The sequence below is a fragment of the Hippopotamus amphibius genome, chromosome 10, assembly GCF_030028045.1.
Source record: "Hippopotamus amphibius kiboko isolate mHipAmp2 chromosome 10, mHipAmp2.hap2, whole genome shotgun sequence".
Taxonomy (NCBI): domain Eukaryota; kingdom Metazoa; phylum Chordata; class Mammalia; order Artiodactyla; family Hippopotamidae; genus Hippopotamus; species Hippopotamus amphibius.
In genome coordinates this window covers 59,087,099-59,110,814 of record NC_080195.1, presented here as the reverse complement: position 1 = coordinate 59,110,814, position 23,716 = coordinate 59,087,099, and the positions used below count along the sequence as shown (strand labels likewise).

At 35.6% G+C, this 23,716-nt stretch overlaps 1 protein-coding gene across 1 annotated transcript in view; it reads right to left on the bottom strand.

Annotated features, from left to right (window-relative positions):
* SLC9C1 (solute carrier family 9 member C1) overlaps nucleotides 1–22,316 on the bottom strand; it is a 97,389-nt gene extending 75,073 nt beyond the window's left edge. The window contains exons 1-7 of the mRNA XM_057696409.1: nucleotides 22,172–22,316; nucleotides 21,292–21,392; nucleotides 18,512–18,640; nucleotides 13,687–13,852; nucleotides 10,873–11,001; nucleotides 5,436–5,597; nucleotides 1,424–1,523 (exon numbers count right to left, since the gene is read on the bottom strand). Of these exons, the coding sequence (XP_057552392.1) occupies nucleotides 1,424–1,523; nucleotides 5,436–5,597; nucleotides 10,873–11,001; nucleotides 13,687–13,852; nucleotides 18,512–18,640; nucleotides 21,292–21,392; nucleotides 22,172–22,316 (932 nt within the window). The remainder of the gene's footprint in view (nucleotides 1–1,423; nucleotides 1,524–5,435; nucleotides 5,598–10,872; nucleotides 11,002–13,686; nucleotides 13,853–18,511; nucleotides 18,641–21,291; nucleotides 21,393–22,171) is intronic.
* Nucleotides 22,317–23,716: the final 1,400 nt, after the last annotated feature.

Here is a 23,716-nt window from a genome sequence, read left to right as displayed (position 1 = left end):
GCCCCAAATCTAGCTAGCACTTAGAGAACATGAATGAATCTTTTATTCACACGAATGCCCTTTGTAGATTCTTCTTTTGTCATTTCTGAGCCTGTGCTTATTCAAGTACTCCAGAGCCCAGCAAAACTGCATCATTCCCAAAGCTCATGTTCTCATCAGCTGCAGGCAAAACAAACTGAAGAAATACACCCAGACACCATTATGTGTCATTTTGGGGTGTTGGGACCATAACTATTTAAAACTTACTTCTTGTTATCGTTCTGTATATTTCATGTCTTTAATGTTGACATTTCATGTATAGTAAAATAAATTGAAATGATTAAACAGGCACATGAATACCATTTTAGGGGAGGAAAAAGAGCTCGGTTTCACCCATGTACTGCCAGACTCTGTCCCTGAAACGTGAATACTTAGGCATTACCAGAGAAAATCTCAATATGAAACACTGTGGGAAAATGCCTTCAAACACCAAAAATCTCAGTCTTGTTAATTAACACAAAATGTAATCAAATCAGTTAAGCGACAAATATTGTAATTGACATGAAATTTTAATGACATGTTCTCAGATCCTATAAAATCCTATACTTTTAAGCTTCTGACCTCTGAACTCATTCCATAATGTTCTCCCAGATGCCAAAAAGTCATTGATTACGTTCAGGGCTTCTGTTAACACATTTTAATATGTTGCCATTGTGTGATTTAGGCCAAGTTCCCATCCCATGTATGGGAGCATTACAGAAAGCACCCTGCCTCACGCCTGCCACAGATTCCACACACCCCTCAGCTGGGCGCCCTTGAGCAAGGCGCAATTTGTACTCTTCTATTTTATGTTTTAACACTGCCAATGGTATTTAAGTGCCCTAGCTTAATCTTTTAATTGGCTTTGCATGGCCTCTCTTCCTTGTCCTTAACATGTCGGTCTTTCATTCTAGTGGCCCTGCCATATTGATCCACACTGGAGCTCGAAGCGAAAGGAACTATTAGTAATATTGACCCTTCTTTTAAAATTTTATATTTTCAGCATGGGTTTTCTGTGTTAATTTCAATTTTTTAAAATATTGCATGAAAATATTCATTTTGATTACTGAGCTTTTTGGCGCCCTCTTAAATTTTGTGCCAAGACGAGGGCCTCACTTGCCTTACTTTCATCCTAGTCCTGTCTAGGGGATTAGACCGAACATTACTGGGTAATATGGTCAGAGACTTAAGAGAATTAGTGGTGAAACAGAGTCAACATGAACTCAAAGTAACGTTACAAATTTTGCTTAAAACTACAGGTTTAGAGGATACACGCACCTTAAGAAAAGGGTCTTAGTTAGCTAGTTTTCAAGTCAGTATCTTATTTTGACCATGTAGATGTAGATGTAGTTACTATTACAATATTATAACTTCTAGTGTATAAAACAAAGTGCTGACCACTCACTCAAGAAGAAGTGCTTCAACTCCTGGTTTAAAACTTGTAGAATTTAAAAAAAGTCCCATAATGACGAGGGTAAATATTCCAGACATTCCAACTAGCTCACCTATTTTTTTTTTTTAAGAAATAAATATGAAGTATTAATTTAACATCAGCAATGGTACAAATTTTACCAGAAATGAAAACATCAGATATCTGTTGGTAGTGACTTCATAGAGAGGCTATCCCACTGGGTTTCAACTGGATAATATTGCAAATTATTACCACCCGACCACCCCCCCACCACCACCCCTACCCCACCCCTCCCCGTCGTCCTTCTTCCTCCTCAGATTCATACCCAACTGTGCAGAAAAGTCTGTGCTGGACATCCTCGCACGGCCTTGGCTTCTGATCATTGGCAACAGTGTGGAGCTCCCAAATCTCTTCATGTGCCCTAGTGAGGCTAGAGCACCCTCCACCCATCTAATTTTTTCATAGGGGTTGTGGGTGAATCAAACGGAAGTGAGCTGATGAGCTCTCTGTGGACTAGCCCACTTCACGTACTTCTCCTTGGAAGACAGTGGGATATAGAAGTGGTTTGATTTTGTGACAAGACTAAGGGAGTGGAGCCAACAGAAACCCAATATGGGTTCTACTTCCCCAGTTTAATTTTGGTTTGGCGCATTTACTGGCAGGGACTGAAAAATGTAAAAAGCTGTGGAATATTCTTAACTATTCTCAGCTTTCATGAGCTAGAGGGAAAAATAATTTTGAAAGTAGCTTATGAAAGTGATACATTATCACTGTGAAAGATTCAAATAATACGGTACGGTATAGAGATTATATTTTTTAGAAAAAGGGAACACCCATAATTTCACTGCCAAAACTTCAGGTCTAATTTTAAAGAAAATTTTGATTGAAATTTCTATTGAAGAGAGGACTATCTTTGCCTAGAAGGAATCATTAGATAAGCTACTTGAAAATACAGAATGAGACCCAAAAGGCAACTCCAAGGCTGCTTGCTGAATTTCTATACTGGAGACAAGTGGTAAAAAATTAAGCAGGCAACATGGAAAAGTGAGGAGATGGGGGCTGCTGTCAGATCGCATAGGATTGGGAGCTACACATTTTCCCCTGTGAGCTCTCCTTGTCCCCATCTTCACCACAGTTTACTAAGAAGCAGAAATTGCTATATAATTATGAGGAGGCAGAAGAGATTATGAGGAAGAGAACACCAGAAATTTCCAGAAGTTATGAGAAGATATCTTTGGGTTTTCATAGGCTATAGGATTGGAAGCTTAAGATAACTGGATCAAGGTCTTAGAGAGGAGTAGAGTACCCTGTGTGCACTCACAGAGGCTTGCATCCAACATACGTATACACAAAGTCACACATTAAGAAAAATTACAGAGGGATTATACAGTAACACAGTTCTGTAATGGGCTTATTTTTTTTCTCTCTTGATCTTTAGCAGATATTGTTCTAGTTAACAAACACAAATTAAAATTTTCATTTTGATATTAAAGAATATTATGGATATGCCAGTTTGATCATATTACCATGTTTATCAAATTGTCATACATGAATCTGTTCTGCGCCCCTTCTGTTTCTTTGGTTTATTTTGTATTTCTCCATTAATAGCAGTTGTATTTTAATTACTATAGGCTTAATAAGTGTTTAATACCTACCTAATAGGAAAATTCTTCGCTATAAAAATATTGTCATGCATAGTCTCACAGTTCATGTTTCCAGATGAATTTTTAAAATTATTTTGTAAAATTTCACCTCCCTCCAAATTTCTATCATTATTTGATTCAGGTTGTGAAAATCTTAATTTGATGAAATTAATATCATTATCACACTATGAGTCTTCCCTTCTAGAGATGGAAAATTACAAGTTTTTTTTTTAATTACAAGTTTTATATTCTTTATTTTAGTTCTGGCTAGTAATGGTACCTAAGCCAGAAGTGAACACTTTAGTCATTTTTGAATCATGAAAGAAGAGGAAACTGTGGATGTAGGTGCTTTGAGGAGAGCAAGTCCTGGACTACTCATTGTAACTTGTTAGGTAATGGTAAAATTTGGAAAATATTTATGATGACTACCTTGAAGATATTAATAACATAAACATTAAGCCAGGTCAGAGTAAAAGTTCTTTTACATTAGATTTATGTTTACTCCTGTCTGGATTCATGAAATTCTGTCCTAGTAGTTTTTTTCTAAAATCTTTATTGAGACATCTTGACTCTAAAAATTTAAAATTATTTCCTTGGAGATAGGGATAAGGGATTACGATATATAAACTACTATGTATAAAATAAATAAGCAACAAGGATCTACTGTACAACACAAGGAAAATATAGCCATTATTTTGTAATAACTTCAAATGGAATATAATCTATAAAAATATTGAATCCGTATGTTGTACATTTGAAACATAATATTGTAAATCAACTATAATTCAATGTTTAAAATTAACTAAATAAATAAAATTATTTCCTTGAACATAACTCTTAATCTTGAGTCTATGCCTACTTAATGATGTTAGAGAGAATTATATTTGCTGGAATAGATATTTTGTAGGTTTAGGTATACACAATTACAATAGTATGTAATGTACTGACTCATTCTCTCACAGTCTCTTAATTCATCAATGAGCCTGTAACCTCACTAGATTATAATTGATTTAAATCCAGATTACTTAGGAAACCTCAAATATCTATGTTCTCCTTTTCCTTCCTCAGACATGAAAATAATGAATCCTGGTACTCTAGCATTTCTAAAAAGAAGCTTTTCTTTATCTCTATTTAAATTTCATACTTAGAAAACTTGTGTAGCTTTCTGTTTAGGTCCAAACTTCTTGTTAAGTCTATTCCTTGATATTTTATAACTTTTTGCTAATGTAGAGAGAATCAATTTTCCTTATATTTTATAACTAGCTACTGCTGCTTTATAAGAATGCTATTTGATTTATTAATTTTTGTTTATTTACCTTATATCAAACTATTAAGAAGCCTGCTGTCTTAGTTTATTAATTAATTCTCTTGGGTTTTTCAATGTAATCTAAAATGTTGTGACTAATGTAACCATTTTCTCTTTTAAAATATGTATAAAACTTCTTTCTTTTTTTTTTCTTATTGTACAAGCTAGAGCATCCAGAGCTATTTTTAATCATGGCTATGAGGCTAGGCAACACTGTCTTATTCCTAAATGTAATGGAAAGACATAGTGTAAGTTGGGAAGTAGGTGTTATCATATATGCTGACACCAGATCATTTGTAGCGCTGTCTACAGGGCTGAGCTGAAAGTGAATCCCAGCTGGGTCAGGAAAGAGTGACATGGCTAATTACCACTGTCTGCCATACTTCCGTGAAGAGGAAGTTGTGGTAAATGGATTAGTAATGTTGATAGAGTTTCTAATACTTAGCCTTCCTTGATCTGTAACTTCTATTTTTATTTCCTTTTGATCAAAAAGTGACCAAGAAAAGCTTTTTTTTTTTTTTCAGGCAGTTAGAATGTCTGTTTTTAAAGACCCTCCTTTTGTAGTTAGCATTTAATTGCATTGGAGTTGAACAATATTTGAATTTTATTGAAATGTTCTTCTAGTCTAGTTTATTTCTGTTAATGTCTATAGGTATCTGTAAAGGATGAGCATTCTGTTTTGGTAGATAAAACTCTTTATATAACTTATGAGCCAAGCATTTAAGCTTTTATTTAAATCTTTTTATAGCCAAAGTCATTTTTTGGTCCAGTTGGTTATGAAATTATCTAGGAAAGGCATGTTAAAGTATCTCATTGTAATTATGATTTTGTCAAATTTCTCATCATTTATAATTGTCTCGATATATCTTGGTATATCGTTTCCTGTTGTATACATATTAATATTCTCAATCTCCTTTGATACATTATTTTCAAAAATATTCCTTCTAGATCAGTTGGTTTCTTTTTTTCTTTTTCTTTTGGCCTGGTAAATATTCCCCACATCTTTATTTTCAATTTTTCTATATCATTTAATTTTAGGCATAGCCCCCTTACTTACAAATATAAAAGATGAGGTACAGAATTGAAAAGCTGAGACTTATATGATTGACATCATCTCCAAAAACAGTAGACAGCCACAGTTGAATCAATTTTGAAGTTAGAATTCCAAACAAGAGACTTGCTATACAATATGACCAAATTTCCTTCATGATGCTATAGGCTGCAAGAAAAGGGAGTAAATAGAAAATAATTAATAGAACTTATGTGCTCTTAATTTTAAGCGATAACCTGGTTCAACTTTTCTTTTTGCCATTATCTTTAAAAATAGCTCATAGCTTTTGAGGTATATGTAGGGTATTTTCTTATTTTTAAATTGAAAGAGTTTCTTTTCAAATGTTAAAAGTCAGACTTAATTTTGTAAAATTTGGTCAGTTTAGTTTAAGAGCTTTTTTCAGTCCCCATTAAGAAATATATATTTATTCAGTGCCAAAAATTGTAATACATTTTGGAAAAACAGTAATGAATAAGAAGTAGAAAGTCCCTAAACTCATGGAACTTATTTTCTAGGTCTAACATAATACACACAAAGAAATACAGAAAATGGAAAGCCTCTGGGTCCCAGCTGAGTGAATTTCCTGTATTGTCTTGGCCTGCCAAACCCATCCAATTGCTTCCTTATTGTTGGGTGTTTAATTGTTTCCAGATTTTTTCCCTGATAAGCAGTGTTGCAGTGTGTATTTCTGTACATAATTTTTTGTACTTCTCAAATTATTTCCTTGGGTCCCAGGAGTGGAATACTATACTAAAGGCTAGTTGATCCTTTATCGATATTGTTATATTTTGCCAAATCGCTTTCTACAGTTGTTATGATGCCCTTCCCAGGAAAACAGGAAACCTAAGGCCTAGATAGCCTTTATTGCTGGAATCAGACATTTTCATTGGATGAGGAAGTCCTTCCCACTTTTACAGGGTGAGGAAGAGAAGAGCAAAGTTTGAATCACAGGCGAGGGTGGGTCTTAGGGTCAGGAAAGCCTGAAGGGTCAACTTTGAAGAGAGAGAACAAAACCAAAACAAAGAATGGCCAACAGAAAACAGCAACAGCAACCACATCAAAAAACAAGGCTAAATTTGGGGAAATAAATCCTAGAACTGAAGTAGTAAAATGAAGGGGAAAGAATCCTTTTATGAATCCTTAATCATAAATGTCCACTGGTGGAGAGAGCACTGTTAAGAGTACCGAGGCTATTCAGATTCTTTCTCTACCTAGTCTGATTCCTATGGCTGAAAGAGAGCCATTGTTTCTAGATGTGCCAAGCAGAAAGATTTAACATCAGTAAGGATCATGTGAACTTGGGAGGAGAATTTCATGAATGACCCTCTATGTCACATCCATTCTGGGTAAGGTGTTGACCATGGTGATAATTTGGGGAATCCAGCACCTCTTGTAAATGAAACATAGGCTGGAGGCCAACTCTGGTTTCAGAAGGATGCAGGGGACTGGAGTTAAAATACCAAGTTTAAAAGTTGCTTTCACCTTTAAGAAAAATAGCTCTTAATGGGTACAATATTTGCTGAATGGATTTATTAGGCCAGGAAAAGCCTCAAAGCAAATCCATTATTTCTTACAATGTTCTTAAATTTCTAACAAGCAGGAAAAGGTAAGAACCTCTGAGTGCAATAACTCTTCTTGTTTTTCCCTGTTATGAAATATGTGCTCACTTCAAAGATAAAGCAATACTGTTTAAATAATTATGTTATAAAATAATATTTACTACGTTCTTGTTTCATAGTTGTGTTAATTGATATAAATGAAATTCAAATAAATGTAAAACTTATCAAGCATCTTTCTTAAAGGAAATTCTCCTACTAAAAATTCAGAGAAAGTCCTAATGGCAAAGAAAATAAGCTTTCTCTTCCTCCTACAGAAGATCTTTTATTCCTGTAATTGTTACTATTATTGAGTGATTACTTAACAGTTCTTACGCTCTGAAACCTAAACAAAAACAAAATTCTATTCCATTGATTACAGGCAAAATTGGGAGGCAAGCTCTGTGAAAACAAGGACTTATCATGTTCATGGCTGGATCACCAGGCCTAGAATAAGAGTTATCACATAGTATGTATCAACAAATAACTGTTGGATTAATGAATGAATTAGCTTCCACATCAGTACCTTTCTTTTTCCCTTTTTATTTTTGCTTCCCAGTGAATACCAAGAAAGTTCTTTTGATTTGATTGTAGATGTCATCTCTGATAAAGTTCCCTGAAATTCTGTGATCACTATTCACTGTCTTAAATGGGACCTGGTAGAGTGCTAGATCAGGTAACAGAGGCTGGGCTTGGATCCTTCTGACCAGCATGTATGACTGTACATCACATTTTTCAGTTTCTCCCAAGGGTGGCTCTTGACTTTTTAAGATGTTTCTGAATATAAACATTTCTTTTTTGTTCACTGTATGCTTCTTCAGGTAGGCCTTATCTGCAGCAAGTTTTATGGTAAAAAAATATTTCTGAGTGCTGTATGGTGTCATCTCTTTTTGTACTCTGGATTTTGAAAAAGGTTGTATGTAGGTAGTTGGTTTCGTTTTCTCACACACCACAGATGGCATATATAAAGCATTTAAAGAAGATGAACCTTTCTGTGCTAAACTGGGATTATAGCTGATGTTCCAAGCTGCCATGGCCTGGGTAAACTAATTGAATACAGAACAATGCTGAAAGCAAGCGCTTCTTATGCCCAAGTAGGGTAATTGTCCACCACCAGGACCAACTCCTTGAGGAAGACATAAGGGGGTGATTCTTTTTGGAAAAGAATAGTCTTCTGGTGTGGTATACCAGTACCATGCATTTTGATTACTGTAGCTTTGTAGTATAGTCTGAAGTCAGGGAGCCTGATTCCTCCAGCTCTGTTTTTCTTTCTCAAGATTGTTTTTGAGGTCTTTTGTGTTTCCATACAAATTTTAAAAGTTTTTGTTCTAGTTCTGTGAAGAATGCCATTGGTAATTTGATAAGAATTGCATTGAATCTGCAGATTTCCTTGGGTAGTATAGTCATTTTGACAATATTGATTCTTCCAATCCAAGAACATGGAATATCTTTTCATCTGTTTGTGTCTTCTTCAATTTCTTTCAGCAGCATCTCATAGTTTTCAGAATACAGGTCTTTTGTCTCCTTAGATAGGTTAATTCCTAGATATTTTATTCTTTCTGATGTGGTGGTAAATGGGATTGTTTCCTTGATTTCCCTTTTTGATCTTTCATTGTTAGTGTATAGAAATTCAGCAGATTTCTGTGTATTAATTTTGTATCCTGCAACTTTACCAAATTCATTGATGAGCTCTAGTAGTTTTCTGGTAGTGTCTTTAGGATATTCTGTGCATAGTATCATGTCATCTGCAAAGAGTGACAGTTTTACTTCTTTCCCAATTTGGATCCCTTTTACTTCTTTTTTTTTTTCCTCTGATTTCTGTGGCTGGGGCTTCCAAAACTCTGTTGAATAGTAGTGGCGAGAGTGGACATCCTTGTCTTTTTCCTGATCTTAGAGGAAATGCTTTCAGTTTTTCATCATTGAGTGTGATGTTAGCTGTGGGTTTGTCATATATGACACTTCGTATGTTGAGATAGGTTTCCTCTATACCCACCTTCTGGAGAGATTTTATCATAAATGGATGTTGAATTTTATCAAAAGCTTTTTCTGCATCTAATGAGATGATCATATGGTTTTTATTCTTCAATTTGTTAATATGTTGTATCACATAGATTGATTTGCAGATATTGAAAAATCCTTGCATCCCTGGAATAAATCCCACTTGATCATGGTGTATGATCCTTTTAATGTATTGCTGGATTTGAATTGCTAGTATTTTGTGGAGGATTTTTGCATCTATGTTCATCAGTGATATTGGCCTGTAATTCTCTCTCTCTCTCTCTCTTTTTTGGTGGTATCTTTGTCTGGTTTTGATATCAGAGTGATGGTGGCCTCATAGAATGAGTTTGGAATTATTCTTTCCTCTACAATTTTTTGGAATAGTTTCAGAAGAATAGGTGTTAATTCTTCTCTAAATATTTGGTAGAATTTGCTTGTGAATCCATCTGGTCCTGGACTTTCATTTGTTGGGAGTTTTTGAAATCAGATTCAATTTCAGTACTTGTAATTAGTCTGTTCATATTCTCTATTTCTTCCTGGTTCAGTCTTGGAAGATTGTACCTTTCTAAGAATTTGTCCGTTTCTTCTAGGTTGTCCATTTTAGTGGCATAGAGTTGCTTATAGTAGTCTCTTCTGGTCTTCTGTATTTCTGTGGTGTCAGTTATAACTTCTTTTTTATTTCTGATTTTATTGAGACTGTACTCAGAACCACTGAAAGCATGGGGAAGGGGCATATAAGATGCTCATGGGAGTGCTAGAAACTGTATTTTTTGTCCTAAATGATAATTACTCAACTGTAAACTTTATAATCACTCATTATAATGTGCATATATCATTTATTTTATATACACACATATACATATGATAAAGGAAAAAAAAAACCTTATTGTTCAGGGCTACCTGAATGTGGTAAATGAGCTCCCAGGCATCTTACAGTCTCTCTGCTTGCAAGCACTGCGCTCAGGCCCTGTAGAAGGCCATATAACTCACATTTCCTCCCTGAGCTGACATCTTTCTGTGTTGTCAGCAAGGAGATAGTCCCAGGGCGAAGGGAAGGCAAGCCACCTCCTCTCACCACTGGTGGATGCACTACCTGGCTTATCTTTTGAGTTCATCTTCAGCACATAAAAAATCAACATCTCTCATTCTTGTTATCAAGCATTCTGGTTCAGCCTAGGCCTGTGGAATGTTGCTTCCAAAAGCATCCTCATGAAAAGCCTCAACTCAGCCTGACAACAAAACTGCAACAGATATTAAATAAGGGACTTTAAAAAAATGGTACAGATGAACCCAGTGACAGGGCAAGAATAAAGATGCAGATGTAGAGAACGGACTTAGGACATGGGGCGGGGGGGTGGAGGGTGGTGGTGAAGGGGAAGCTGGGACGAAGTGAGAGAGTGGCTTTGACATATATACACTACCAAAATGTAAAATAGATACCTAGTGGGAAGCTGCTGCATAGCACAGGGGGATCAACTCCGTGATGGGTGATGACTTGGAGGAGTGGGATAGGGAGGGTGAAGGAGTTGTGGGCAGGAGGGGATATGGAGATCTATGTATAAGTACAGCTGATTCACTTTGTTGTACAGCAAAAACTGGCACAACAGTGTAAAGCAATTATATTCCAATAAAGAGCTTAAAAAAAATCAGGGATGTGTGGTACTGCTTTGTAAAGGGTAAGTAATTATGCTAATACTCATGATTATGTTTGTATAAGCATAGCTTATGGTAAGGAATTACAAAATCCATGTCATTTTCCAGAAAATACAGAATTCTAATTTTAACAAATTAAGCTTTCAGAAAACATGGAATTCTAATTTTAAAAAATTAAGAAAAAAATAGGTCCTTACCTAAAGAATAGTTTATCTGTTTTTGCAAGCCAAAGTTAATATCTATAACACTATTAAACACAATTAAAGACATTACAGAGGTCATCAGACTTTCTCCATTAATTAAATTGATGAGGCCTCTAGAAAGACCTATAGAAGGAAAAATAATTTTTTTAAGTGGGAAAAACTTCATCAATATTAAAGAATAAAATTTCATCAGCAAGTATAAGGATAGTTTTAGCTATGGATTTATATCACATACTTATCCCACATACTTCAATATACTTTAGTCATGTTTGTAAATTCCCTTCAAGGAAATTTCATTATGAACCAACTACAAGTTAATTCTAGATCACCATGATTAGGTACCAAATTAATTTTAGTTGATTATGGTTTATGTAGTAAGATAATCAACTAGAGCTCTAATTCCTTGTTTCAAAGCACAGATGAAAACATAAAACTTATTATTTTTTTAATTCTGAGACTTGGCCTGTATAAATACATACATCACGCATTTAACATAAGACAGAAAATGACGGTGGAAGAATAAAGTAAATTTATAAATCAAGGCTTTATACCATGGTACCTAACCAAAGTATTAAGGCAATCGTCCAGATAATCACACTATAATTAGAAATTGTCTGAATTTCCCATACATCACTTTCAATGGTTTTAGAAATCAAGCTCCATTAATGGAGAGCACCCTGATATAATCTACTCCATCCTAACCCTCCTCCATTTATGATGATATTCTAAGTTTAGATACCCATCAATTATCATTTTTTCTTTGCTCTTCAATGTGCCTGTAGGGGCAAAACTACAACTTTGAGCATTTTTAATGATTTTCAAAATGTCCATAGGAAGGAACTGTCATTAAGGAAATGGTAGAAGCCTTCCTTGTGAACCAACCACTCTATAGTCATGATCACAATTTAATACAGTAAGTATGTTATTGGACAAGAAGAGAAGCTGAGGCAGTCTGTTCCTGTGGAAGTTCAATTGCCTTGATGGTCCAGTTCTTCACCTCTCCCTGCATCTATGCCCTCTGCTGTAAGGCTCTGCAGTTTCTCTCACGAAAGATCTGTTTTTCTAATTTTTAAAAATTTGTTATTATTATTTTTAATGAGACGATGCAAGCAGAGGCTTGAGACAGATTTCTGCTTCCTCTCCCTTGGATCCCTACCACCATCATAGCAGCATTCCCTGGGTACCCTTCTGGGGGGATGTGAGAAATACGTGGAAGAAAGGTGGATCTTCTCAGCTGATTTAGGCCATCCTAAATCATTTAGCCCCCAGATGACCCTCCATCTGACTGTAGATTCATTAAGTGGGCCAAGCCAAGATCAGTGGAGCCCAGCCCATGCCATCAGAGGTGCCAGATTCATGAGAAATAAAAAATAATTGTATTTTTAAGCCACTAAGTTTTGGAGTTGTGTTTTAGTCAAAAACAAAGACAAAGACAAACCCTAACTGACACTATTGTATAACTATTCCATTTTAGAAAATGGGGCTATAACAAAAATGTAAATATTCGGAAATATATAACAGACAAGGATCATAAGAGGAGTCAGTAGACCATAAAAAGCTCAAGACAATGTGAATGTATTCATGTACTCCAAACACTGGCCTGGGCAGATTTTATTTTTAAGATTAAAATAAAAATATATAAAAGTCTTGTTTTGAAAACTCAGGCAAAAATGTTGCCAAGAGAAATATATTTTATTTTTTTTAATGTTTTTAAAGATGCAAAGTGAGGAGAAAAATAAAATTCCAAAGTTAATGGCAAGATGGCAAAAGCTTATGAGAATAATCCTGTAAATTAACCCAAAGAAATTATTTAAATTCAACAATGGTAGGCCAGGAGGTCAGTGGAATAACTAACTAGATTCTGAAATTATAAAGTTAAGAGGAATATGGAATTCTCTCAAGTAGCATAGAACTCCTCCAAATCTTTTGAGTAGGAAAGGGCCTGACATTGACAGAGTCCCATAGAAGCAGGGTTGGGGGATAGATGCTGACACAATCTTAGTCTCACGTCTTAAAGATTTGGCTTTTCTTTATTCACATAGGTACACTGGATGTTTCTCCCCTACTCTATTTCTACTTGCCTCAGAGAGCTCTTTCCTCTTTAAGTGGCCATAAAAAGTGTGTGTGTGTATGTGCATTTTTGTGCCATATTAAAATTCTACTTTAAAGCAAATGTTTTAGTTCTCATTATTAAAAATCAGCTGAGGGAACACAAATTAGGTGATTATTGTTTTTCAAATGAGGCTCTTGGATTTTTTTTCCCTGAGTTATATTGACTTGGCATTTTACTTTTAAATATAGATTTCTTTCTCCTAAAATAGTACACATTGAAAACACCATATCACTAATATTTTTATTGTTTTTGACTTTTTAGGCTTTTGGTCTTAATGGTGACAAAGACTCCAAAGACTTTTTTTTTTTTCACAAGTAGTATTATCTTAAGGACAATGTTTTTAACAGAAAAGAGGTGCTGGGCAATAGAAATGTCACCACAATGTACATGCAAAATTGCAATGCCCCAGAACTATTCTGTTGGTTCAGGGTAGAAGCATGTATAAAGTTAAGGATTCCAAATAATCCCCTGCCCTATTCCACACCTGAATGTAAGACTTAAAATACTAAGTAAGTCCATCACTGGCATTTCATTCTATTCTAAGCATCACCACCTGAATCTCTAGGCTCAGTCCCCAATGCCCCAGCACCCCATTTCACACAGTGAAAAGCTATAGTGAACAAAACATCTTAAACCTAGACAATTTAAACATGGACTATATTTTAAATGTAGGAAAAAAGAAAAAATATACCTACCCAGGTCTTTTATAGCAGATGAAGTCAACATGGGATCTGAACTCACAAGGATAGCTGAAAATAATAACCATGGGGTGGTTTTCAAAAGTAATTTATTCACAGATGCCAAATACCAAAGAATTAAGGTATAATTAATTAAAAAGCCAGGAATTGTAATTAAAAGTATCTGCAAAGAAATTTTACAGATAGAAAAATCAGATTGCATTTTGTATTCCATTTTTAAAAGCAGATAATTAGGATACTGAAGATGTAGAATCACATTCAATTCATCAAAGGGAAATTCTAAATTATCTTATTTAATAACTAGGTGCTTGCCATTCTGGAAATAAGGAACAGATATTGCAATGAGATTCTTAGAATCTAAGAAATACCAGTTATGGGAAATACCATATAACAACTAAAAAGGAACTTTTGTACAAACTACTACATATAAAATAGATAAACAACAAGGTCCTACTATAAAACACAGGGAACTATATTCAATATCCTGTAATAAACCATAATGGAAGAAAAGGAACTTTAAATTTTCTTGATAAGGCCATTGAATATAGATGTTTATGTGTGAAGGTATATACATACATATCATATATATATACATGCATATATATACACACACACACATTTAATAGTGCATAAAAACTGAGACACAGCCTACTAACATAGAAAAAGAAGACAAATTTAGAAAGAACTTACAAAAAAGGAGAAAAAAGAGAAAACAAAATAATAGAAAGAATGTATAGAAAGGGCAGAGGACCAGAGAAAAAATAGGAAGGGAAATTCTGTTAATCTAAGACTGAATCCTGGCCTTCTGCCTTCCCACCATTGCCTTCTACTTTCTCTTATTTCACCTGTGGTGTCTATTTAGCAAGATTTTATTAGCAAATAGACTTGGGAAAATGTGGTGATTGTACCTTAAAGTAGCTATGAGAATTCACAACTATACCCTCATGTTCACTGTAGCATTATTTACATTAGCCAAAACATGGAAGCAAGCTAAATGTCCATCTACGGATGAATGGGTAAGGAAATGTGACATATATATAATATTCAGTAACAAGAAAAGGAAGGAAATCTTGCCACTGGCACAATATGGGTGGATCTTGAGTGCATATACTAAGTGAAATAAGTCATACAGAGAAAGACAAATACCATATGATCTCACTTATATGTGGACTCTAAAAAACCAAAAAAAACAAATTCATAGATATGGAGAACAGAGGCAGGCAGTAGGTGGGGGGGTGGGGGGTGGGATGGAGATGTGAAATGGGTAAAAGGGGTCAAAAGGTACCAATTTCCAGTTATAAAATAAATAAGGCATAGGGTTGTAATATGTAGTATCGTGACTATAGTTAACAACAATAGCGTATTCCATATTCAAAAGTTGCTAAGACAGTAGGTCTTAAAAAGTTCTTATCACAAGAAAAACAATTTGTAACTATGTGTGGTGATGGATGTTAACTAGATTTATTTTGGTGATCATTCTGCAATATGTACAAACATCAAATCATTATGCTGCACACCTGAAACTAATATAATGTTATATGTCAATTATGTCTCAATTTAAAAATAAAATAAAATGAAAGTGGACAACTAAGAATTTCATAACAATGTTGAAAAATGCTCTTACTGCCAATATAAAATTAAAAACAGCAATATCATACATCCTTAATTATGTCCTTAGAATTTCAACAAGTAAAATTAAAGACATGCATCATTTTGGGGCTTTCCATAGCGAATACTAATATATCCTCCAAAAAGTTTTATCAACAAACACAGCCACCAGCAGTGTACTGATCATTCCCATTTAAAACAATTCTCCAGAGAAGTAAAATCAAATAAAATCCCCAGGTTCCTGTCTCAGCTTTTGCTACATCAAGAAAGCCAAATGTTTTCCTAATGAAAAAGCACAAGTTCTCACCCCCTTATTTATTACACATTTATTCACTATGCAATGAAGCATTGCAATAGGCATTGGAGAAACACAAACCCAATGCAATTTATGAAAAAGGGAATTTAGAAGAGCTAAATTATTACAAACTATCTTCCTTCTGATTATTTTACTCCTTTATATGTACAGGGACATTCATGCAGAGTTAGAGTCCAGTTGGAGAATAACAGAACTCTGACTCAGGAGACCTGGGTGCTGGTTCTGGGTGATTTTGGTTGTTACTTAATCCTACATTTCTAACCCAATTTTAGAATTGAAAGAACAATGATAGAGTGTTTATATGGCATTACTGAGGACTGACACTATTGAGAAGGATTCTTTGGTGGATAAAGCTTGATAATAGCATCAGGATGGTGAAAGAAAATCTAGCTCCCCTAGGTAAATGACCTCTAGGGTGGCTGAATTCTCAGTTGAAGGTTTTGGTGGTCAAGAGAGTTGTTCAGAGGAACAAATTAAAATGAGGCTTTGAGACAAGAGGACTGAGGGTCAGGAGGTCCAAATCCTTGTACTTCCACCAAATAGCTGTTGACAGCTCAATAAATCACATGGTATATTGTTTGCAAAAGTGGCTTCAGTAATTCTGCTCCCTGAATCCACACCACTGGGTAGTTATCTCCCATACTGACTTTGGGGACACTTTCGCTAAAAGGAACAAGAGCAAACACAATGCAAGTAGAGACTTAAAAAGTGGGGAGAGGGAAGTGGGGAGGGGCAATACAGGGGTAGAGGATTAAGAGATACAAACTATTACGCATAAAATAAGTGACAGTGATATATTGGACAACACAGGGAACATAGCCAATATTTTACAATAACTATAAATGGAGTATAACTTTAAAAAGTTGTGAATCACTATATTGTAACAAATAACATAAAATGTTATGCACCAACTATTCTTCAATAAATTTTTTGTTTAAAAGAGCACTTGTAAATTCAAGTTTGCCCTCTCCCACTGATGTTTAATGTTTGAGACTCTGAAGACATCACGTGAAGAAGCCTGGAATAATTGCCTGGGTAACAAGATACATGTATCACAGTGACACCCATTGCCTAGAGCCAATATTAACAGTTCCAAGCAAAAGACATATGAGCAGAGCCATCTAGCTCATCCTACTTCAGCTGATGCCCCAGTTGAACAGAGACTCAGGAGATGGCTCAGCTCAAACTACTTTCATATCTCTATTCTTTTCTCTTTCTTTTTTTTCTATTCTTTTCAATTTCACTTTTTGTAATTTGTCTGAATTTCATTTGCCTGGACTCTGTTTCAAGTGTAAATTATTTTAATACTTTTGATTCTAATGTATTTTAGGTAATGGCCTTATACTTACAAAACTGTTTTGATTACTTTGAAAGAAAAGCACATCCTACTTACAATCTAGAGTTGTTTTTCTCAAGGTCTTCCCTTGAGGGGTTCAAATATCACATGATTGGAAAATAATCATGAGAGTTTGTGAATTAGGGTTATTCCTGTTTCTGAATGTCTTCTCGATGTTGTTTCTTTTATGTGTGGGCATGGGAAATTTTAGAAGATGGGTATTTGAAATATGACTTTTATCAAAAATTTCCTTTTATTGGACCTAATATATTTCATAATAGGTTTCTTATACTATCTCAGAGTTAAAATCATAAGTGGTGTTAAGTTCTGAGTCATATTTTTTCGGGTTCCTTTTTTCCTCTGTAATTTCTTTCCTGAGTCTTCAACATGCTAGACAATTGTCAATATACAGTTTATTCACTAAAATATAGAGCTGAATTTGCTTTTCCCACACTTTATTCTTTTTCCTTGTCTTTGTTTTATAATTTGGAGCAAAGTTTTAAAAATTTTGAATATAGAGGGCAGTGGCAAAGATGGGGGAGTAGAAAGAAACTGAATTCATCTCCTCACAGGCACATCAAAATTACAACTATTTATAAAGTAGCTATTGTTAAGAAAGACCAGAAGACTAGCAGAAAAGATTTTCTACAACTAAAATTATAAAGAACAAATCATAGCAACCTAAGTGCTCATCAACAGATAAATGGAGAAAGAAGATGTGGTATATATATTCAATAGACTATTACTTGCCCATAAATACAAGAATGGAAGGCAGCTTTGCTCACTACTGTACAACCAATGCAAAAAGAATAAAATTCTGCCATTTGCAGCAATGTGGATGGACTTAGAAAATATCCTGGGATACAGCCCTGTTCACCAAAAGGCCTAGGATCCAACCCCATACACCAGTGTTCCAGCACTAGTCCTGGGATTCCCTGCATCTCCACAGCCAGCTGTAGGGACCTGGCTCTGCCCACCATCAAGCTGGCACAAGCCCCTGGACAAGCCTCACCCACCAAGGGGCAGGCATGGGTCCCAGGACTACCAGGGCCCCAGCTCTGCCCACTAGCAGGCCAACACATCAATTCCAGGACTCTCACGGCCCTGTAGCCGGAGAACCCAGGCCATAACTGCACCCACCAGGGGGCTGGCACTAGCCTCAGGATGTATCCTCACCCACCAGTGGGTGGACATGAGCCCAGGGACCACCAGAGCACCAAAGCCATCCAGATCAGCAGGACAGCACTTGCTCCAGGACCCCCTTGACCATGGCCCTGCCCATCAGCAGGCCAACACCAGCTTTGGTGAGGGACTGACTTCAAAGAAGTCTGAGGGAACTTTCTAGGATAATGGAAATTTCTCTCTCTTGATTAGTTGATGATTACACAGGTATATATATTTGTCAAAACTCATCAAACTGTACACTCAAAATGTATGCATACTACTGCATATAAATTATACCTAAATATAATTGATTTTTTAAAATGTATAAAAACATCTGAACATAGATAACATGCAGTAGTTCATGAGTGAATAATATGATTGAAAATAACACTTCTTACCTGCCAAAATAACTTGTGGAGCAGGTAAACATCCATGTCAAATGCAACACTGAAGATAATTACTGGTGTAAATATATTAAAAAATAAATGTGGATCCATCCATTGTATGGCGTCTGCATATTTTTGGACCTAGTAATATAAAAATGTTATTTTCTCGTTTATCCATTGGTCTATTAGCATGGAATACATGCCAGCCACTCCCATTTCTAGCACAAGATAAAAAGATAAATCACAACATAGTAAGTGCTAAAGTCTTAACTCTGTTGAATTTTCATAATTTTCCATCAGATTATGGCCAACTACAGCAAACGGTTAATGAACATCTCTATGCCTATTTTATTTTTTTTAAGGAACAGATACAGGAAATACATTGACAAAAGTACTAAAGGATATGCAGGAGATTTTCCGACATACAAGAGAAAGAAAGAGGTTTCAGGTAGATGGGTCATCATGCACAAAACCCACAAAGGAATAAACAATCAGATCAATTTCCAGAAACTACATAATTAGCCATGGATTATATAGAAGATGCATATGGAAGAATAGAGATAGAGACTAGGAAGGTAATGCAGTTTATGAAATAACCAATTAATAGCGTTTCTCATAAAATATTTAGTTGGTATTTTAAGATCCAATATGGGCATCTGTAACCGACCAGGACCCTACGGGGCCCTTCCCAGACAGACGCCTGCCTCTCTGAAGTACCTAGATAATAGTATCCGATGCACAATTCCTGAGTTGTTTTATAGATACTAAAACCCCCACCAAATGAAAGAAATTAACACATCCCCTCAGCAGTCTGACTGGAACCAGGAATTATTTGCAACAATTTATGGCTTTTTTACTTTACTTCACCATCAACCAATCAGAGGATTGTGCACGAGTGGATCAATACCCTGGGATTCCCCTCCTTTGCCTTGCTTTTAAAAATGCTTTGCTGAAACCCATCGTGGAGCTCAGGCTTTTTGAGCACTGGATGTCCCATACTCCTTGTATGGTACCTTACAATAAACGCTGCACTTTCCTTCACCACAGCCCACTGTCAAGAGATTGGCTTTACCGCCCGTGGGTGAGCAGACCCAGTTTGGTTTGTTAACACATCCATTCACCATTCACTCATTAAGGAAACACGGAGTACCTGCTGTATTAGGTGCTATCCTTGCATTTGGAAGATGACTCTTCATGGGTCTCTTGTGTTTCTCTGTATGTTATGTTTGGAGGCACTGATTGCTTTTCTTCCAGGAATATTTTCTTTCAAGAATATTTGTATGGCTAACATCGTTGGAAGATAGAACAAGTGTTTCCCTCCAGGGCAAAGGACAGGTTTACTATACTGTCCAGTATAATAAAGAGAATATCTCTCTCTGGATCAAGAGCGCAGATGAGCTCACTGTCCATCATAAAATATTCAAGTGCTCTAAGCTCACATTTCTTTTCGTATAATGCAAGCCATTGTGAATGCAGGTTTCACCTGGCCCTCTTTACTTCTCCCTGTGGAGCTCATGGAACAGGGACAAGAAAATGCTGACACTCTGACTTCTGCTATTGCTGTGAGTAATAAAGTCCTTTGTCTCTAGCCCAAGAGTCCCGTGTCTTTTGCCCAGATTGTGAAAATGTGGCAGGCTAATTTATTAGATTGAAAGTCGAGTAAAATCTTAGACCCTTCACAGTTCTTGACATATGGTCCCTTTCTGTAAAGAGTTATTCACAAATAGTAAATTTTATAGACGTATTTAAAATCACATTAATGTCAAAAATCAGATGGTTATAAAACCTGTTCATGACAAATGAAGTTGTAATCTGCTTCTGGTTCTGGCGTGGATACATGGTTTCCATTATGTTTTTAACATCACTGGTTAAATTTGTTTGGGAAAGTCTATCATTTTCACACACATTCCTATTTATATACTGATTAACTAGGGCAGATGTTGGCAAACTATGGCCCCTGAGAACAAATCTGGCTCAATGGCTGTTTTTTTAAATAAAGTACTATTGGAATACAGCCATACAAATTTACTTGTGTATTGTCTGTGGCTGCTTTTAAACTACAATTGGCAGAGTTGAGTAGTTGTGACAGAGATCATATGGTCTGCATAATCTAAAATATTCAGTATATGGCCCTTTACAGAAAAAACTTTGCCACCAGCCCCTGGGCTAGAGGACTATTTAATGTGTCAATAATTCATTTGATATTCCTTGTAATAAGCATATTCTCTCACCTCTACCTGACTCTAGCTGTTCCCAACTATTTAGTAATACTGCAGATGCCTTGACTATATAGTTTGCCTTGTTCCTCACTTCTAACTCCATGTAAGAGGTTCAATGTATGTTTCTTGATATATTCTAAGCCAGGCACACTTAGAGAGTACCTCTATTCTAATGGGAACCCTATGAAACACTCCTGAGGCAATAGATTGGTTCACTGTCAGAATTCTCTTGCTATTAGAGTCCTATTTCAGTAGCTCAAAGTCTCTCTGGGCTTCTATCTTGTTAACCAATTTCTTGTCTAAGGTTTTGATTAAATACTCAGCTACTCACACTCTCAGTAGCTGTAGTACGTGTACCCATTCTGAATTGCCTGGTTTCAGACCTAGGCTCTGTTTTGACTATGTTTAGCTGGATTTCAGCTCTTTCATACCTGGTTCCTTTTTCTACAGCTGATCTATCAACTGGTAGAGCAGTGAAGAGAGATGTTTACAAATTTTCTTAAGCCATCTTTGTATTTATATGAATCTTAGATATACTCAGATATGTAAAATGCTCATATTTACTATACACACCTTGTCAGATGTAAAACTTAACACTTCAAAACTGCATCCAAGTAAAAACAATATCACAGGGAGAGGAACTGGAAAGTCTTTCAAGTGTAGTTTCAAAAATGCTGTAAAAAAATATGTCTATTGAAAGGCAGTGAAATATCACATTTATAGAACTTCAATTTCATATGACTTAGTACTGAGGACAATGAAATACTGCTCCACTGCTAACTCGCTATATTCCTGTAACTGAAACCCTCTCTCACACTTAAGCATACAGAATCAGTATAACTGGTAAATCCTTCAGTTTATTTTCTAATTCTTTGCATTACAATTCCTAATCAGGTCAAAAGATTCAAAAATTGTGCTTTCTTTTGATTTCTATAGTGTTCTTTTCTTCTCATAAAAGCTGGGCATAATTTACCATTTGGACGAAACCTAAGGGAACACCTACCAAGGGGTTAAAAAGTAACTGAATCATTCAGAAGACCTATCATTTTGAAAATATTTTTTCCAAGTGAAGAAAGCTATAGGACAGCTAACTTTAAAATATGAATGAAACTATAGTTTGTGATAACACAAGTAACAATAAAATCCCTAACCTTTGACTTTCTTTTTATCTGGTTCAATTCTCCACATCACTTAAATCTAACCATGACCTAACAAGTAAGAAGGTATGAATACTGTGAGCTCAACAAAGGTGAAGAATGTAGATCAGATCTACATGATCTCTCCTCAGGGACAGATTATTTTTGGATTCATTTGATTGAAAATCTCAGGGTAGAGGTATGAATTTAGAAAAACAAATCGGATTTCCTATTATTGCTACTTTCCTTAATTCTCTATGGTGACATTTGCAAAATACATCCACAAAACACACTTAAATAAAAAGAATTACACCTACCTCCAATTGTACAGATCAAAGACAATATTAGAATGATTTCAGGGAGTTCCGAAGAAGTGTTCATGAGTGTATTCCTAAAAATATCCACCCATATGCTGGTAAATTCTTTGTTAAGAAGAGTGAAATTAGAAACGGGGAGATCCATCCTCTGGTTTCTCACAGGCCATCTCAATTCAACTGCTAGGACTCTATACAAAACTCATCTAAGACCAAAAGAAAGTGAGATTTTGCTTCTTGGTGACCTTCTGAAGTTTTTCTTAAAAAATAAATAAAAAGCCTATATTTCTCTTTAATTATTTTTAATGATTTCTTAGTGTCTGCCAAAATTAGGGATGCCTCCCTCTGCTACGTTTTCGATTTAAATGAGATAGAAAAAGTACAACCCCAAGTGATAGAGATGAGCCAGTGCCATCCTGTGTTCTTATGACGGCAAGCACTACTCAGCTATTATTCACCCTGTATTTATCCAACTGAAAAAAGGATTTTTCATCTAATGAGTCACCAGGATCACAAGCTGGTGCAGGTTACTTAGTTCTGAGGATGGACGACTGAGGGGTTTGCTCTCAGCTTATCTGAGCCTCTGAAAGCATGTTCTGATAGCAATTCCAAAGTGGGAAGTGGCTGTAGGGAGAATATTCTGATCTCTTTTGTTGCTCTATCCAGACAGAAATTAACAGACCATGGTGATGTTCAATAACAGTCTTCTTCTATCTCCTTTGAGACATTGATGGGCCAGGTTTTATCTACCTTTTAAATATTTTTACAGCAACCAAGAACCTAAGAAAAATATTGAAACCAAAATGATTTAAAACAAGGGAATTGTTACATGGTCCCATTTTTTACTTCTTGGAAAAGGAACAGGGCCATGATGTTTCTTGCCTTGAAGAAATAGGTAACAGCTGCAGTCTGCCAATCCCACTTGCTTCCCATAGTAAGGAAAGTTTTACATCGGGGTCTTAAACTTCATGCAGGGAATTCCTCCAATTCAATCTCTCATAATATTGGCTTAACTTTTCCTAGCATCTATTAGCATCTCATCCGGCTGCCTTGCTAAGCAATCAATTAGTTGTTACTGAACTTCTTCTCATAATCCAGCAAGGTCTTTTTTAGCTTCATATTTCATATTTGTGTCTGTTTTCTTACATGCTCTTTTCTGACTATAAAAACAATCTTTTGAAAGAAAATTAATCAAATGAATACATGCTTATTGTGAGCATTTTTGAAATAAATATGTAAACAAATATTTCAGAAACAGAAAAAAAATTACGCACACTCATGTCATCTAGTGGCTTATATATTTTATTTATATAGTTGGGTTCATCCTTATATAATTATACTTTCTGCTTCTTTCCACGTCATATTGTATCACCAGCATCAAAGAGCCTTGCAAATGCTGTTTACGAACATACCATATTAGCACCAATATAAAAGTGCTGACTCTCTGGTCTGACTGCCTGCACACAAAGGTCTGATGGACTGCTGCTTGCAGGGTAAAAGACTCTGGGCGACTTGCTGTTGGCCTCAGTTTTCTAATCTGTATAGTTT